The sequence below is a fragment of the Engystomops pustulosus genome, chromosome 2 (genome assembly GCF_040894005.1).
Source record: "Engystomops pustulosus chromosome 2, aEngPut4.maternal, whole genome shotgun sequence".
In the NCBI taxonomy this organism is placed as follows: Eukaryota; Metazoa; Chordata; class Amphibia; order Anura; family Leptodactylidae; genus Engystomops; species Engystomops pustulosus.
In genome coordinates, this window is record NC_092412.1 from 34,405,856 (window position 1) to 34,425,826 (window position 19,971).

The 19,971-nt window shown below is 39.8% G+C and overlaps 1 protein-coding gene across 7 annotated transcripts in view; it reads left to right on the forward strand.

Annotated features, from left to right (window-relative positions):
* Nucleotides 1-19,971, forward strand: part of GRIA4 (glutamate ionotropic receptor AMPA type subunit 4) — a 238,241-nt gene that overhangs the window by 130,593 nt on the left and 87,677 nt on the right. For all 7 annotated transcript variants that reach the window (XR_011853022.1, XM_072134211.1, XM_072134212.1 and 4 more), the window contains exons 4-5: nucleotides 378-562; nucleotides 14,032-14,085. Coding sequence is in view for 6 of the 7 variants with exons in the window: in XM_072134211.1 (XP_071990312.1) it covers nucleotides 378-562; nucleotides 14,032-14,085 (239 nt within the window). In the remaining variant the exon portion in view is untranslated. The remainder of the gene's footprint in view (nucleotides 1-377; nucleotides 563-14,031; nucleotides 14,086-19,971) is intronic.

Here is a 19,971-nt window from a genome sequence, read left to right on the forward strand (position 1 = left end):
ATTGCTGACGGAAAATGGGCTACATTGTACACTAGTAGCAAAGTGGGTGAAATTTCAACAAATCTCACCCACGCACTACGATAAAAATACTGAGTCAATAGGCCAATGTTATAAGCTGAAGCGCATCAATTTAATTAGCAGTTTTTCTTAGAAACCATTGGCAGTACAATTATGGTTTTTATGCTACATATAATAATGGAAGGTGATCTCTGATTGGTTTGAGCAACCATGACAATCTTACTATTAGTTGAGTTTGTTACGATCTGATTGCCAATAAAATTAGTTGGTGCCATAAAATGGTTCCAGGTTTCATAGAATTGCTTAGTGATTTTTATTTTTATGTACAACGACTAAAATATTCTTCTTTTTTTGTGTAGGATATTCCATACTGCAGGCAATCATGGAGAAGGCTGGGCAAAATGGTTGGCAAGTTAGCGCAATTTGTGTGGAAAATTTCAACGATGCCAGCTACAGACGTCTCTTAGAAGACCTGGATCGGAGACAAGAGAATAAGTTTGTAATAGACTGTGAAGTGGAAAGGCTTCAGAATATTCTGGAACAGGTAACCATCCCCTGTCCCATTCCACTTAGGAGAAAAAATATATAAAATTGGTCAATTTTTCTGTATAATATAAAAGTATATACCAGTTGTCAGCTTTTTTCATGTAATCTTTATATGCTATAGTTGAACTGTTTTCAGTTTTCAGTAGTTTTTATGATTTTTGGGATTTTTAAAAATATAGTCCGTTGAATTCATTTAGTTGAGGTGACCATTAAAAAAACACAATTTACAAATATCTATTAGGGGAGATATTCCCATAATAATACAGTATATACTCGAGTATAAGCCAACCTGAGGTATAAGCCGAGGTACCTAATTTTAAAACAAGAAACTGGGAAAATTTATTGACTCCAGTATAAGCCGAGGGTGGGAGATGCATTGCTCACAGACTCGACCCAGTATAAAGTCAGCAAGCCCCCAGAATAAAGCCTACCAGCCCATGCCCCCCTAGTATATAGCAATCCAGCAAGCCCATTCCCCCAGTATATAGTCAGCATTCCCTGAGTATGCCCAGCCTATAAAAAAAATCAAAACCACTCCAATGCCCCCCGAAGGTTCTCCTCTGTCTTCTGAAGCACTGGCTCTGGTTCCCTGTGAGCTGCCGTTGCATATGCCATGACGTCAGTCGCTTGCCAACATCACACTGTGGGCCAATGGCGGCGTACACATTGTGATGTTGGCAAGTGGCTGACATCATGGAATGTGCAACGCAGCGCGCAGGAACCCGAAGACGGAGCCAGAGCTTCACAATACAGAAGAGGACCTGCAGGGGGCATCTGAAAGGTGAGTACAGAGTTTTTTGCTATGGACTTGAGTATAAGCTGAGTTATGTTTTTTCAGAAAATTAGAATAGATTGAGATGAAAACAGCTCTTCTATAGGATAGTACATTAGACGATGGAACTCAAAATCTATAACAATAAATGTTTCATTTTAAATTTACAAATTTAGAATAGAATTTTTGTTGGGATAGATTACACCTTAAATTGCTGGGCTGACCGATCTAGCAAGGATTCTTATGAATTCACTTGAACCATACATGAGAATAGTAGGGTTAATAAAGAACCTAGAATTCTACAACTGTTTAAAAAACAATAAAATCTCTGCATATAGATTGGAATGCAACGTTGTATTTTCGAGCACTTGACGTGTCCTTCACCATCTACATTACTCACTATATTTAAATGACGGATCCTAGCTACAAACTTTGGATGACACGGCAGCAGATAGAAGCAAGTACTCTGGTAAATTACCTCATTTGTCTCCGTCTACATAAATCACAACTAACACGCCAAGATCAATCACATATAGACAATCTCCATTTCTAGACCTGAAGCAAACTGTTAGCCTGTTCTTCACCGTTGATGGAAATGTGGTTCTTATGAAAGAGTAGAAATTGTCTTTCGATCTTTTGGCCTAAGCTACATCGGTCATTACATGGTGAATGTTTTTGGACAATTTGTGGGCAAAAAACTTTTTTATTTTTGCAGATAACTGTTGAGTCTTGGTGGCTTAAGGCCTCTTTGCACTTAAATTTTATCGAGGTATTTGAAATGGAGGTCACCACTTTAGAAAAATATGTTTTTCAAAGATGATCATGTCATGCCCCTCATCTCAGGATATGGGGAACCAAAGGTAGAAAAGGACACATTTGTCCCTCCTATCCATGGACTCCAGTTTCTAGGGTAATTTATGTTTTGTTTTTACCAGTGAAAATGTCCTTCATGCTGAACATCTCTTAAAACCATCAATGGAATGTTATTTTCATTGGGGCCATGAATATAAGACAAAACCTTTTGGGTCTGTTCTCACATCCAGTAGGCTTCTAAGGAAATGGGAATAGCTGTTACTGTCTACAGTAAATGTAACGTATGTTGTCAATATTTCATGGAATGATGTAAATTTTTCCTAAGACGTGAACAAATTTATTTTCAAGAAATTTTGTGGGAATGATTATGCAGATTAATTGTGATCAGATAGAAGTGTTCATACACTTTGCCTATGATATATGTGTACCACAAGGCAACAAACTCATATTTTCGAGACAACATTGTTTTCGATACACTATCATTAAGGTTCAGTTCACCCCACCATTTGTGCCCTTCTTTTCCACCCTTTCCCATAATTTTTGCCGTTAAGATTAAAGAAAAAATGACAGAAGGATGTCTTTCCAATAGTGATGAGCAGACCCTTTTCAGGTACAATAGCGCATGGCTATGTTCCTTAGGATCGTCACTCCTGTGATGTCATTGGCATCACCGGCAGCTTTGCCACCAACATTTTAGCAGTTTACACTTGCAGTTGGCGGTGGAGCATGAACACTGGAGCTAAACGCTGACTACTCACTAAAGTTTGGGTCTGTGGTCCTGAACTAGCAATGTAATGTTTGGGTCTGCTCATCTCTACTTTTGAACATGTAATCCAATGGGAACGAAGTGGAATTGGAAGATCTTACATTCACCTTTCATATTAAGTCTCCATTATGCTCTTAATTAACGAAAGAGAATGAACAGAAAATTTTGTGATGTTGTGAACTGAGTCCAAATGAAATCTGCCCATTGTTTATTTTTGTGAATTCTTTGTTCTGTTACTGTGGCCTGATAAATAAAATCAGTTTGCACTTACTTATAAATTCAGACACCAAGATCGTGGTAACCTTATATTTGCTATCCATGATCCTCTTCCTTCTAAAATAAACATTTCTATTTATGCTAATGAGTCTCAGGATCTCTTGTTGGTATTTCCAGAGCCCCTCAGTGGTGCATCGGTACAGGCTGTTACAATGTGCCCTTCCCTGCTCATTCTAACAACCACTAGGCTTCTGGAAACACCCACCAGAGCTCTGCAGGCTCATTAGCATAATTTAAAAGTTGAAAAGTTAAAAGGAAGGAGGCTAAGGATAACAAATATAAGAAGATTACCACAGTCACTGTATTTGCATCTGTGATTAAGTGACCCTGTTTACCATGATGGATTTTGATGGTCGATTTTCTTTAACCCAACTTAAGGCCAAGTTAAGGGTGGACACACATGTATGCTGTACATTTACAGTCTTTATCAATATGCATCTTAAAACTGTGTGGCTTAGACCTTCTACTTGTAGACCATATTCTACTTCTCTGATCTTCAACCCAAGGCCCTCCAGTCTTTTTAAATTCTTACCTTCCAGCAGCTATTTCTCAGTAGCTTCTGGGAATCGTAGTCTTTAGATAACTGGAGCACCACAGGTTGAGGGCCATTCCCTTATTTCCACTTCAATATCTCATTGCCAATGAAAATGTTGCTTGTCTCAGCATATTACAAGTATACACCAAACACCAAGGTATGTATGTATGTATGGTGGTTCATTCACCTGTGTGTGAAGTGTGCAGTCCAGTGTCCTTACCGATGGAACAGAACCGGTAAGTGATTTCCAAAGGATTAGGGATAATGGTCAACCAAACTGATTGCAGCCCCCTCCATCCAGTAGAACAACCTTCATGACATCGATCCCAGAACCCCCCTCATCATTGGCAAGATACTCACCCTCTCCAGCGCATTCACAGGCTGTTTCACCTGGAGAATACAGCGAGTGTAGGCGCCGGCGGGGATGGTCTCATGAACAGCAGCGGTCCTGGGGGATGGACCTCCGGGAGTCTACTTATATGGGGCTTGCACAAAGACGTTGGTCATAAATTAAGTCTCGTTCTCTCCTTTAAGATGCTCATCACTGTAAAAGAGTAACAATAAGGTATGAATATTAACTTTTTTTTTTTTTTAGATTTTTTTTCTTTAAATTGAACAAAGACCGTCAAATAAATTTCTTTATTTTGAATCTTCTTTTAATCTCTCTCATCCATCAGTCTTTGGAGTGTCTGGGAGGCTCGGATAAATCTTTCCCTAAAGGTTGCTTAAGATTAGAGGAAAGAATTGATATTTTTATTGCATAAAAAACATGCAAATGCTTCGAAATCCTCCAATGGGTAGAATCTAAATCTCTGTACTGTGTAAAATTTATGGGACACTCCCTGCTTTATCTGTGCCGCTGCTTCTAAAGCTGTGCTGATTTTACTGCGGATAAAAGCAGGGAATGAATAGATACATTTTGTTATCGCGCCTTTTATATATTTCTATGCTCAGTGTTCTTTTCGTTATACATGGACTTGTGCAGTTAGTGATCTCCATCTAGTGGCAGCCAAGGACGATTCCATTCACTGCATGAAATGGGAAACATCTGACAATCATTGTGTTCCATTACTTCTACCATAGGTTCTGTATTTTGTCCTAATACTACCATCAAAGTATAACCGAGCTAAGCTGAACAGAAAGGATATGCTCCGAGACAATAATGTTGTATTTTACCATATTTTTACCATATTTTGTGGGAATAACTGTTATGCAATCTTATTTTGCTTTTTTGTGGTACACTATAAAGTACAGGTTCAATTACGAGTCTGAGGACACCCTTTCATTCTGGTAACCAAAGGGCAAATGACACATCTGAATACCCCTGATGAGGGGATCAGTAAATATCCCTATGTTCACACTCATGCATCCTCCACCATGAGTCCTAGTACAGGCAGTCCCCATGTTATGTATAAGATCGATTCTGTAGGTTTGTTCTTAAGTTGAATTTGTATGTCGGAACTGTATAGTTTATAATTGTAACCCCAGACAAAATTTTTTTTTTGTTCTCTGTGACAATTGAATTTTAAAAATGTTAGGTTTTCATAAGAACCAGGATTAAAGGAAACCTACCACTTGTAGTGGCAGGTTTCTGATGGAAATACCGGGCACCAGCTCAGGGTGAGCTGGTGCCGGAGCTTATTTTCGTTAGTGTATCGCGGTTTAAAACACTTTTTAAACTTTATAGCCGGCGCAGGCAGCCGAGCGCGTACCTGCCTGCGCCGGCTATAAAGTTTAAAAAGTGTTTTAAACCGCGATACCGCGGTTTAAAACACTAACGAAAATAAGCTCCGGCACCAGCTCACCCTGAGCTGGTGCCCGGTATTTCCATCAGAAACCTGCCACTACAAGTGGTAGGTTTCCTTTAACAATAAACCTTAGTTGCAGACACCTTTGAGAACTGCTACAGCTGATCATTGTAGCCTAGGACTAAAGTACAGTGAATTACCAACATCCAGAGGTCCGTTTGTAACTAGGGGTCTGTAAGTTGGGTGTTCTTAAGTATGTCGGGTGTTCAAATCAGCATTGAATAAAAATGTCCGGACAACCAGGTCAAGTCAATCAGCCCGACCCAGGGTTTTGAAGGTATTTACGTGCATAATCTGTACAGTTTGGGGGGTACACTGTTGGTTACGTCTCTGAGACATTCACCTTTGCTTATCTAGACAGGATAGCAAAGGTGCTGCCTAATTAATAGCGGGGTGTGGTTATCTAATTATCAGCCTTTCTTTACTTCTGTGGTCAGTTTGTCTGGTGGTTTTGCAGCCAGATCTTTGTTTCAGTGAAAACAGCGGCTTTGGCATCTAACCTATTTAATAGCAATCAGAAAAGTGAGCGTGCATTGATCCTAAGTGCATGCAGTGTCAAAAGTGGAACTTACAATGTGTTTTCTTGTGGTACACGTTTTCTGTGAATTCTTTTTTTTTCTCTATATTTTCTCTTGTATTCCCCGTTAGTACAGTGGACTTCATAGGTGGCACTGCTACACAGTGTTCATCCTGTCTAGTCCTGATCTGGTGCACCCCAAGACGTGGCCTCTAGCAACCAGGGGACTGTCTGCCCCAGTAAGAAGGGTAATGGGAGCACAGGCAAGGTCAGACAGGTGCTGGTAGTGGGAGATTCCATTATTAGGGGAACAGACAGGACAATCTGTCACCAAGGCCATGCATACCGAACAGTGTGTTTTTTGCCAGCTGCTCAGGTTCGGCATGATGTGGATCGGGTTCACCAATCTGCTTCAGACTAATTTCACACCTGGGCTTGGAATAATTTTTTTTAATGTTCTGTTTTATGAGGATGCGATGGATCCATCATGAGACAAAGTCCCATGCACAGATTGTAATGAAAATTTTTAATAGAGACCCACTGTGTATTAATGAAATATGATAACTTGATGATATTTGATGCAACTTTTTATGAGACTTTTTGAAAAACACTGCAGAAAGATTTATTTAAGGGTTAAAGCTACTTTAAAGGAAATCAAACCACCAGTGCTTTGTAGACGTGAATATGCTTAACCCTGGTATGCCTTTCTTTTAGATAATTGTTGGCTGCTTCTTTTTAAAAAAGATTTTAACCCTGGTGTCAATAAGGAAACATTAGTAAATTTTGTCCAAGAAAGACAACACTGTATCTAAAATACTTGTGCAGATCCATTAGGTTTGTATGTCTGAAGACTGGTGTACCATCCCTAAAATAGAGGGCGTTGGGGGGTTGTAAAAGGGATGTGCCAAGTGGCAGAGTGGGCCACTGAACTGTGCCTGTGCATTTCCTGTAGCAGGGTCGACGTCAGCACTGGGTATACCCGGACTGCTGGGGAGACCCACATAAGGGTGTATATAAGGAATCTATAGGGGTGAGGGGGGCTGTATCTTATGAATCCATAGGGGCTGAAGGGGGCTTTATATAAAATAACCATGAGGGAGCTGTACATAAAATAACCATTAGGAGGCTTCATATAAAATAACCATGAGGGGGCTGTACGTAAAATAACCATGAGGGGGCTGTTTGGGATGATAAACTATAGAATATTTAATGGAACAGAAGACCGTATTCGTTTCTGATTTTTTAATGCTGCCACAGAATTTCACTGCAAAGGGGCCCACTGAGGCTCTGTCACCCAGGGGCCTACTGAAACCTGGAGCCACCCTAAGCTATAGCCTGCACCTGTTTCGACGCAGCCTTTAGCACAATTCTACACCAGGCCTAAATAATTGAATATAACACAATTTAGTTGTTTGTTTAGTTAAATTTAGTTAAAATTAAATTAAAATCTATACACAGTAACTATATTCCAATAATACTTTTTGGAAGGAATAGGGGTATAAATTCCTGCACCATGGTCCCCCAGACATGGTGCAGGAAGACCTCAGGGGTCACATGACCACTGACACTTCTAGTCTAGCCATGGACCCAGACCATTGCATCGGCACAGGCACTTGTAATGGCAGTGGCACAATATAGGCCCACAGCTCTTTTGCTACATGAACTATTTTGGAGCCATCTGCAAGGAGCTCTTGAGAAAATGAAACTTCCCACTATATATGTTTTGCTTTGTCCCTTTAACAACAATGTCACCTAATTGTTGCTCTCACCAAGTGCTATGAAAGTTTTCTCGATGCATCTGTCTCAAGAAGCCCTGACGATATTAAGTAATATTAAGAATTGTGGCAGCTAATGTATCATAGAGATGTTAGATGGAAGTGGGACGGAGGTGACATTTTTATAGGTGGTAAGCACTTCAGTTTCATTTTAAGGTAATATCTCCTAGTGCACAGTGTGCTTGTTACGGCTTTGTGAGCCTCCTAGGACTTGTCATAATTGCCACACTTGACTTTGATTTAGTGCCGTGGACCTGGTAACATAAACATCTGACACACTGAGTAAATTACCTGCAGTCCTACCAAGATATTGAGATGGATGAATGGGTGATGAAAAAGCTAAGGGTCATTGAAAAGAAATGATGCCATAGAGACTGGGACCATAAAGACAAAATGACCTGGGATTAGGGTGATAAACCTGGAAGGACACAGCAATGCACCTTTATAATACAATTCCAGAACTTCTACTTTTCTAATTATAACTTTAACCTCTGTGAAAATTATGAGTAGGAATATATTTACTAATATTTATTTCCCCCTAAATAGAGACATTTAAAACGTGCTCCGTAAATATTCCGCAAGTTTCCATATTTGGCACAATTTTGCATAGACTACCATTAAAAAATATGTAGCCTTTGAAAAAACGTGCATAAATCAGTAATTCCGCATGTGTTCATAAGTATTAACACAATGGGGCAGATTTACTTACCCGGTCCATTCGCGATCCAGCGGCGCGTTCTCTGCGGTGGATTTGGGTCCGGCCGGGATTCACTAAGGTAGTTCCTCCGACGTCCACCAGGTGGCGCTGCTGCGCTGAAGTTCCCCGAGGCCCACCGAAATGCACTCAAGTTCACTGACCTTACCTGGTGAAGGTAAGCGCGAGTCTCGCGACACATTTTTTTTTTAAATGCGGCGGTTTTTTCGAATTCGCCGGGTTTTCGTTCGGCCACACCCCCCGATTTCCGTTGCGTGCATGCCAGCGCCGATGCGCCACAATCCGATCGCGTGCACCAAAATCCCGGGGCAATACATGTAAATCGGCGCAAATCGGAAATATTCGGGTAGCATGTCAGGAAAATGCGAATCGGGCCCTTAGTAAATGACCCCCATTGTGGCACACTTACTAAGGGTCCGCACACCACATTTGCATCGGGTTTCCTGACTATTTCCGTTTTGCGCCGCATTTAACAGGGGTTTTTGGTGCACATGATCGGATTTTGGTGCAATCGCACCGACTTTCGTGCGACACAAATCGGGGCTTGTGGCCGTCGGACAACCCGACTGCATGGGATTTAACTTTCAAATTGTGTCACAACACCAAGCACTTACATGCACCGGGAAGAAGATGGTGAACTCCGACGGACCTGAGCGGGGAAGCGACACATGCAGGATATCGGGCGCACAATCTTAGTGAATCACACCGGAATTCATCCTCGTCGGGGAACGCACCTCGGGGATCGCTCAGGGACGGTTAAGTAAATGTGCTCCACCATTATATGACTTGTAATCATCATTTTTCACTCTTTTCTGAGTTTGCAATCTGTTCTATGCTGGTGGTATCGCAGCAATCTGAAAACTCATTGAGCCTCTGTCTCTCTTGCTAGCAAGATGGATTTCAGCAGAGATTTCAGAGATTATCAGGGAAACAGGAAGGATGATAGGAGCCAAAGAAAGTGGAGGAAAATGTATTGCAATGTGTTTTGTGTTGTGCTATTGATTTATGCAAAGTCTGGTGAAAAGTTAATAAACATTTAAGGTTTCATAGAAGTAGCCAACCAAAATTGAGGCTGTGGCATGAATGTACTGTAAGTCTCTATGGCCACCTATGAGCCTCTCCTTAAAGCGGTATTCTAAACTGCAAATTCACATTTAATTTACTTCATATGCCATGTTGCCAATTGGATATTACTTTAAAAAATGTTCCTGTGTAAAGATAATGTCCCATAAATGTAGCCATGTTGTCCCTTAGAACGAGATAACTTTTTTTTTCTTGTTTATGAAATGTGTTTACATTTATGTATATAATTGATCATTTTCTTTTTATTTCCTCTTGTATTGTTGGAAAAGAATAATAAATTCTTTAAATAAAATTGAAATTAGATAACTGTCCATCGATACTTCACTTGGGCACAAAGAAATAAATAGCTTTTGCCTAAGAAATGTCTGGGAGTTACTGCATGTCCTACAGCCGTCCAGAATTCAGGTGGTTGTGTAACTCAATAGCGCATACATGGCCACCACTGCCAGAGTGCAAGGGTGGTCGTATCCAGGGACAACATGGCTACATTTATGGGTAATTATCTTCACACAGATGTATTTAAAAAAAAAAAAATAACATGCAATTTAGATGCATTAAATTAAATGTGAATGCCCAGATTGGAATACCTCATTAATGTAGGATAATCCTTTTTCCCGTCTACTCTTAGCCTTTTCGCAATCAAAAAAATGTAAAGACTATCTATGACCCACTCCTTTCCCAATGTTCTGCTTACAGTATAATGCAAGAAACTTTTTGCCCACCCCTAGTCTAAGCCCTACTTTTCTTCTGTTGTTCAGCTAAAACTGGTAGAGTTTTCTTTATGATTTTTACTAGACCGTTTGCGTTTGATGGACCACACCCATCAGTCTGACAAAGACGGGGATTTTAATGTTCCTTTAAGATTTCCTCTGTAATACCTGAGCTAAAAATGACTTCATGCTCATCTTCATGTTGTGCTAAGCTTTTATAAAGTTCTTAAAAATTGCTCATAAAAAGTCTCCAATAGAACTCTTTGGTACTATATTTTTTTGGTTGAGGTGTCTTACCAAAACATGAAAATGTGCCATTGAAGTCCTGAAGACCTCTAAAAGACAGTTTTCCAGGCTGTCACTCAAAAGTGGCTTCCATAACCGAGAAGATGGACACTACCAGTACCAAAAGTTCCCGCTTGACAAGAAGTAAATAGCTCTGAGAGCCTCACTAACTAGATAAAGGACCTCCTGTTATGGTGCTGCAATGTTAGGTTCTTGGGGCTATCATTCTTCGTCGAACTGGAAGTGATGATGAATGACACATCCATCACATTCATTCGCTGGGCTTAGCAGTCACCTGTCATTCCTGGATGTGTCATGACTGCTGATCTGACAGGGTCCAGACCCTGCTATTTTCACACTTGAGGTCCTGTAGCCATTATGCTAATTTTTTGTCTGCTCCAGGTTTATGTTTAAAAAATTCTCTAAAAATATATCCCTTTAACTGTTCTATATACTCTAAAAACCTAGTAAAATGAAGCCAATCTCTGTAATATTTAGTAGCTCTTGATTTTAGCTGCCTGCAAAAGATGAAGGAGCTGGTGCTCTTATTCCAAGATTTCTTCAAGAAAGACTTACAGACGTGTAAGAGGTTTTATTACCCATTTAAGATTGCTTTTTTTTGCTGATTTTTATCTCTCAAATTGTTTTATTTATTTTTTTGTTATCTGCTGTGAAGATAGATGCAACCAAGCAAGTGCTGTGTGTGTCAATTAATCAGCCGTCACAGCGTGCAGCATGGGGCCTATAATAGGAAATGTATGATTAGTATTCTGAAGCCAGGGATGAGGAACACAAATATTAATTTAGCCATCAAATAAAACTTAAGGTATTCTAGTTCAAACGAAAAAAACTAAGTATTCTGAGTTCTGAGGAAGCTCCAAGCATCTATCTCTGGGAAGGTTATTCACAATATTCACATTTTGAATGGACATCATGTAATATTTAATCTTCCCTGTGGGAGCACTGCAATAGGTTAGAAGATTGCAGACTTTTGGTGAAAAACCATCCCTTATATTATTTGGTTCCAAATTTTTTGGTAAAGTGTCTTTGTCAGGTGTGATATGTTCCCCATATGGGTACAGGGAAGAGGAGGATATGCTGAGCTCATAGTTTGCTAGTATAAATCTATTAGTTTTATAAAAGATTACAAAAGATTCCAAGACTAGCAGTAAAAGCCTGTGAAAAAAACTTTCTTCTCCACTCATTCATTTAGATACCTTTTGTGTCCTGCTACCCCAGCTCAACCAGAGAGAAAGCTTGTATGCAGTGTCTACTGATTATAGAGAAATCCTGCAAGTCCTTCTACACCCAAAAACCAGCTTTAAAGTGAAACTAAACTCTCAACAAAATGTTATATATTTCTAAACAATGTAATATACTTACAGAAATCTGTTGTTGTGTCCTTCTTTTCCCTCTGCCTTTATTCCGTATTCAAGCAATTTGTATAAATCAGCTTTCTGTCCTGTATCTGGAAAGAGTTCCTCATTAGCCTCCTTATCTATCTGAAGTGGACAAGCCTCAGAAAGCTTTCAGATAAACTGCTCACTACAGGAGAAAGAGCAGAAACAAAGCATATAGAAGTTGTTTTCCTGAAGTGTATTACAAAATGTACTATCATCAGATGCTCTATCAATTTTTGAAAGAAAAAAAAGGTTTAGTTACTCTGTATGCTTTAACAGGACACACTTGATTATTTTAAATTAAACAAATATTCATAGTTTCATAGTTTATACAGTTGAAAAAAGACATTTGTCCATCAAGTTCAACCAAGGAAGGGAAGGGATTGGATGAGGAAGGCATTTAGGGGAAACAATTCTATATAGCATAACCATCAATGTTATTTAGGTGTAAAAAGGCATCTAGACCCTTCTTGAAGCTCTCCGCTGCCCCTGCTGTGACCAGCGCCTGAGGCAGGCTATTCCACAGTTCGCATAGTAAAGAAGCCCTGTCGCCTCCGATGATTAAAATATTGGATTAGATATTACCATAGAAATATACACTAGGGCCCATAGAACCACACAGCAGACAATAACATTGATGCCATAATACACATGCTAAAAACATTAAGACACGATGGATAGAGGTGCATTATGGATCTGCTTTGTACTAAGCTGTAATAGAGCTTCCAATTTAGCTTTCAGGGGGCTTAACTCTATCTCAGTGTGACTTGGATTTCATGCAGAGACATTGGATTTTCTTTCACATTCCTTACAAATCTTACAGAAACAAAATTGTTGTGTTCTAGATGTGATACTGTATTACATGGAGATATTCTGTGGTTGAAGCATTGATTTGAGTGGAGAATGTCATATTTATGTTACCTCGTTAAATCTGTCTGTATCTCATGGAGGCCTCTAAGGTGTTGGCTAGGAATAACTATTGATTGCCTTTCCTCAAGATAGGCTATTGATAGTTGATCTATTGGGGCCTACACCAAGCCCTGCACCGATGAGCTGTTCAGTGCCTTATGATCACTGGGAAAGAGGTCAAAAGTAGTTGGCTATATCCTCCAGTTGTGAACAGAAGTTTTAACTCCCACTGAAAGTTAAAGGAAATCTACCATCAAAATCAAGCATGATAAACCAGGGACACTTTTCATAAATCCAGTTGATTTTTGAAGGAAGAAGACAATGGATAACAAACATAAGAAGATTACCACAGTCATGGTGCCTGGATTTTGATGGTGGATTCCCTTTAATACTACTGCTATGAGTACATGGAGTCAACTTCATTTGGTTGTGTGAAACTGCTATTACAAGGTCGATAGGTCGATTGTCCGTTACTCAACTTTTGATGGCCACTAAAGAAGATAGAACATCAGCACTTATGCCTGGCCACCACTCATACACAAGTTAGAGCTACCATTGGCGAATAACTGGACTGAGGACTGGACTGGTCCTCAGAATCATGAAGCATGTTAGATGCTATGATTTATATTACTTTGGTGGTATATTTATCGTTTTGCAGCAGTCTTGAAGACTTCGGTTACATACACATGAGTGTGCATTTTGGCAATTGTTTCAATATATAGCACACATCCTCATGTATTTCAATGGGTTCACAAACATAGCCAAAGTTTATGCTGCCCTTGTGTGAGCCGACTACCCAAGCCGCAAAAATACAGATAAAGTCATATTCCTGCCAGTCTTTGCGTCTTGGACACTGCTCTTCGGAGGGTCCATGGTAGTCCATTTCTTGAGCCCTTTGAAAACCGGTTTGCAGATAGACTTTGTAAGGAGAAACAAATGTTTGCCTCCATCAATTTCACATTTATGCACTATAGATTCCTTTTTTGGAATGGTTTTATGCTACATTATTATTTCCCTGTTATTATAACATTGTATGGCTATTATCTGCCGTTAATTGCATTACTGAGTGTATGGCTAAAATATTATGTCTTTTCTCATTGCAGATTGTGAGTGTTGGGAAACATGTGAAAGGCTATCATTACATTATTGCAAACCTAGTAAGTATTTATGTTCATTAATTTGCTCTGAGAGCCTATTTATTTTCATTTCCTTGCTCCAATTGGGGCAAAATCACTGGAAAATAGAAGTAGCACATTTTTTCGGTCCTCGCTCATCACGCATCTGATTAAGGTGTAATCAAAAGAGCATTTATCATCATCATTATACATTCAAATAGCGTTCACCAATTCTGTGTCACAGCCCTACACAACGGTGGAAATCTAGCACCTGCCGAAATGAAGGCCTAAGAGGATAATATTTTTACATTTTTTGTTTGCCTGGAGGCTTTTTGCTGCAAAAATGGGAAGTAATTAACAGCAGACTTTTAGTTCTTACAAGAAGTGGTCCTCATCCTACCTCAAAAGGTCCCCTCAGCACAATACAGGCAGTCCCCGGGTTACGTACAAGATAGGGTCTGGAGGTTTGTTCTTAAGTTGAATTTGTATGTAAGTCGAAACTGTATATTTTATAATTGTAGATCCAGACAACAAAAAATTTGGCCCCAGTGACAATTGGAGTTTAAACATTTTTTGCTGTAGTGGGACCAAAGATTATCAATAAAGCTGCATTACAGACTCCTTACAGCTGATTATTGCAGCCTGGGACTATAGTAAAGCATTCAGAAAGCTTCACCAGAGGTCAGAGGGGTCTGTCTGTAACTATGGGTTGTCTGTAAGTCGGGTGTCCTTAAGTAGGGGACCGCCTGTACAGCATTTGTCAGTAACCCGTCTAATTCGTAATGACATGGCTCATGTGAACTTTTCCAGTCTACACAGCAAAGTTACAAAATGTACTTTACATCAGCCACTTACAGCAAAGGGGAGGGATCACGAGAGAGCCGCCCATATTAATGACAACATCAATAGATGCCTCGCAACACATTTATCAGGGGTTTTAGACAGTTTTACAACTAGTACGACAAATATAGAGTGATAGACTAAGATGAGGGAGGAGAGATTAAGAGGTGCAGCTCTGTGCAGAGCTTTGTGGATGAGGGTGAATAGTTTAAACTGTATTCGGAAGAAGACAGACACAGACTGGAGACATCCGTGTAGTGTCTGAGCTAAAAAACAAGTCTGGCTTCTGCTTTTATAATAGATTGTAGAGGAGAGAGTTTAATAAGTGGAAGGTCAACAGTAGTCAGCTGAGTTTGAATCAGGGTGACAAATAAGGTTTTTAAGATTTCCATAGTAAGAAACAGGCAGATTTTTAAATATTTTTGAGCTGCATGTGGCAAGATTTTGCAAGTCATTGTATACATGGTGCAAAGGATAGATCAGGGGTCCCGCTCAACCCCAAGACAGAGGGCCTGTCGCCTAGGGGGCTAAAAAGATACCACAGTTGAAAATGGAGAGTTCTGGGTTTGTTCAGGTAGTAGATGATACAAAGTCAAGAAGTTCAGTTTTAGAAAGATGTGTCATATGTATCAAACCTTTTGTTTGCCTTTTTCTGTATTTTTTGGGGACTTCATGGCGAATGTGCATATTTACACCTTCTTTTGCAGTCTCCCTTCAAAGTTTACCATTGTATAGTTTTCTGAATTGTTCCCTGAGTTATCACCTAAATCCAGATATGAAAGTTGTAACTTTTTTAAGTCTCAAAAAAATTGCAAATTTTGGGGCAAATCTTTGGCTGTCCCCAACCAAGCCTAAAAATTCACTTATAGCTGATTGCGACTTTTGGAGACTTTTGTCACTAAGATACATCTGACCAGCAGAAATGCAGGGACCATTACTTCCTTGACACATCCAGAAGCAGAAGCGTGGGGTTGGGACACCCTTTTCCCTCCCGGTCGTATCTGTGTAGATTAGTGTTGGCTGTTTTTCAACAGCAAAGGGAAAAATTTGTTGTATTATTTGGGAGCTGCCCTTTCTAAACAGCAATCCTGTTGATGCCTTGAGATGCAGAAGCCATCTATGCAGCTTATAGCACATAGAAAATAGTGTACACAGGCAAATTTAGGATGGATTGTGGCTGGGGCCCTCTCGCGATGAGCCGATGTGTAGCTGTAACCAGTGCAAAATCGGTTTATCGATCCTGGCATGTGGTGGACTATTAACTACAATGTGCTATGTTGTATTACTCATGTCATCCCTCAAGGTTGATGATTCCATCTTTCTTGATGTCACATTTAGTAGTCTTACTGTACAATAAACACTCACAGAAGTAACTGAAGAACAAACCAAATCCAGTAGAGGAATATTTACCTTGTCGAGAGGTTAATTATAACATATAAATTAAACTCTTATTTTCTGGACAGATTCCCTTATAATATCCACCTTCTGAAATGTTTATACATCTCCTCTTACTTTTGACCTTCAGTTGCTGAATAGCTTTATAAAGCCGATGCTGGCGTTTCTGAGGATTACGCTTCATGTTGGTGTGGTAGCCCGTTACTAATAAAAATGATCTACCGGCTTGTGATAATGTGCTGCTTAGTATTCCACATGCTCAGTTTTCTAAACAAGTGTGAAGTACAATTTAAAAAATCCAGCAATGATAAAGCTGATCTGTCAGAATAATAGGTTCGGCTATATTTAGAGGGTTTCACTTTTATGCCGAGACCTTGATTGCTTTATTTCCATGTCTGAGACTAATTCTAAGGAGAAGGAAATTCTGGAGAAAAATTAGAATTGCAGATCATTTTTTTTTTCAAGTGGAATATAATGTTCTTTGTTTTGTCTCATTTTTATAAATCAAGTTTGCTTATTAGGCAGGATATTTAAAGTTTTGACTGTATTTTATGGTCTCTTTGCTTTTTAACAAAATTTTCTAAATCAATAATAAAGGTATTTCAAGTAACTGTAAAAAATCATGAAACTCCTTATTTCTTCACTCTTGTCACCCCTTTTACTTCCCCCTTTTTTCACTTTAAATTCACCCTGAATTCAATCTTGCTAGAAATAAGACAGAATTTTACTGAGGTGTCCAATTACATGGACGATCTAAGGAAAGGGAAAGGGTAGGAGTGAGTCACGGCAGCTAGGTCTAACTAAAGTAGTGTGAACTACATAGACAGGATGCACCAAAGACAGTTTATGGAAAATGTGAAGATTACAGGTCACATATTTCTTACACAATATTACAGCTACACTACCGATTTTTGCAATGTTTTTATAAGATGGTACTGTGAATTCAAATGGGGTTTTACATCATTAAGAAAAACCCATGGTTCCCACTTCCTGCGTCACTACATATTCCGATCCTGCATCCTACCAGAAGTTTCGGTGGGGGGGTTATTGGACTTGCATCAGCCAAGTAGTGGCCTCCTAGGCTTGGGACATCACTCCCGTTTTCCAGGGAACTTCACTTCCTTTGTTGTCTCCTAGTCAGAAGAGGCCAGGCATTGGATAACGTGAGTCATTTGGCCCCCTTAGGTTGTGGTTGGGTGCATGGCCTCAAAAGTGAAAGTGTGACACAGTAATTGGTAGTTGCAACTGGTTGGCTGTGTGCTCTTTTTCCCTTACCCCAACCCCCTGTAAAGCCTGTTATCATGGCACTACAAATAATGTACAATCCTCCCAATGGCATTGGCCATCATCAAGTCATTCAAGGTGTAGCACTTACTGAACTAGTAATTTAGCTATAAAGTCTAATGCTACTGTGCATTGACGTCACATAAATATACATTGGCAGCAGGAGAGGAGGGTCCTGATTTTGTGGAATGCAGTGACTTGTCAACTCTACGAATGTCATTATGTTAGTGAAGACTGTGCTGCATAAAATGGCACCAATATATTTAATTGGGTAGAAAATCTGTAAGTCAATGAGAGTGGTCAGATCAGAGAAGAAGAGTGAGCTGGTCTTGATAGGGAAAGTGACTTGTCACCCATAGTGTATAATAATTAAGTTAGTGAAGTTGCACTGGGACTCTGCAACTATTATGTTAAAACATATCTACAGATCTGTACATGTACAGATTGAGGCAGATAGAAATAGTAATAGAAATAGTCATAGCAATAGAGAAGTTTGCTGCTTTTGTAGGAGGTAGTGACCTGTCCACTCTGCTGACGTGAAGATTGTGCTGAATGAGAAAGTAGCAATGTATCTAATACAGTAGGGATAGAATATTCTGTAGTAAATGGGTCTGGTCAGATCACTGAGTAAGAGTGTGCTGATCTTGAGAGGGAAAGTGACCTGTCACTCATACAGTAATATGATATTATTGAGGGTAGGACCACACTGTAGGATACACTGTAGCTCTGAATCTGTATTGCAAAAACACAAAAACAGACCCACTTATGTTCTTTGGGTTATAGTGGAAAGGAGTATCATTTTTTTTCTTTCGACTTGCATTCAAAAGGACAAGTAATTTGTACAGATCACAATACAGAAGTCTCCCGCAGGATAGTCCTGACAAGCTTATCCAATGGGGATCAGTGAAGATACAACCATAGATATATCTGTGCCCGCAAAACGTCACGCTTCCTAAGAAATTCAGAGAAAACGGCATAAATCCTCCTACCTGCACCATGTAACACAGTCCGAAAGACAGAAACAGAGATGCAGAGATAGAACTCAGACAGAATGGGATCGTTGTGTTCCATCAGATAAGATACCCAAGACAGCACTTAGTCAATAGAGAAATCACTTGCACACTGTGCCTATTCACCTGCCCGGCTCAGAGGTTAAACTGAAGCTGCCACTGATTTAGAGATTAACATCCAGAAATAACAGGGGCAGGAATTGTAGTGGTTACAGCTTATTCTAACTCTAATTCAAATTACAAAATGATCCCAACTTTAGAAGGGTTGTACAAAGAAATAATGTTATCCCTTACCCACAGGATATCAGTCTGATCAGTAGGGTCCCGAGAGCCGATCCCCCCACGATCATTAGAACGAATACCTGTCCTTTCTTCACTAATTGAATGAAGCAGCATGCCGATCATGCTTCCTGCTGCTCCATTCAATACTATGGGAGTGTCGGTAAGTGGTGGGCTACCTCTGACACTCCCATTCGCTGTCTACCTGAGTTAGTCACTCAGTCAATGCTACAATCAATTCATGAGAATGATTCCCCTGTTCTCAGGAACAGTGGAGATTAATTCTAATTATCGTGGGGGTACAAGCAGTCAGGACCCCCACTGATCAGATTGGTATCCCCTATACTGTGAATAAGGGATAGCAGTAATACTTGGTAAAGCCCCTTTTAGCTTCTGGATTTACCATAACACTGCAAAAGTCACCTCCCCCCACTGCAAAAGTCACCTTCTCCCACTGCAAAAGTCACCTCCTCCCACTGCAAAAGTCACCTCCTCCCACAAGATTAGCACATTAATATGTCTTCATTTTTGATCCAATTAGTTGCAGTTTGTTTGGGTCCTAAATGGGAACGCTGCTCCCATTTTAACTTATAGAATCAAAATACCATCACTGTCTTCAAATAAATCTGAACACTCTTTGTATGCTGTTGTCATGATTCTTCTGGGTCTGATATGAAGCTGTCAAAGTCATTGCCTCACACAGGATTAGCACACTCATCTACTGCTGTCTTCATTTGTAATCCGTTTTGCTACAGGATGTTAATTTATCATTGTACAATTGTACCCACTGGTGACCGACAGTGAATTAGGCAATTAGGTGGTTAGGACCAGAAGGACTGACTTGGTAGTGGCCTTGCGGCCAGTGTTATGTTGGCTCAGTCCTAATCTAATCCTCATCCACCATTGTCTGAGCCAGCAAAGCTAGAAGCAAGAAAAGGAGGGGGAGGTTGTAGTATGGTAGATATTCTCCATGGGAAACTCCCGGTGTATATAGTTGGTCAATCCAGTATTTGGTCAAATACAGTATTTGGTCAAATACAGTATTTGCTTCAATGCATTTATACACAGTATATACATGTATACATAGTAGATGCATATATACATATACATAGGATTTATA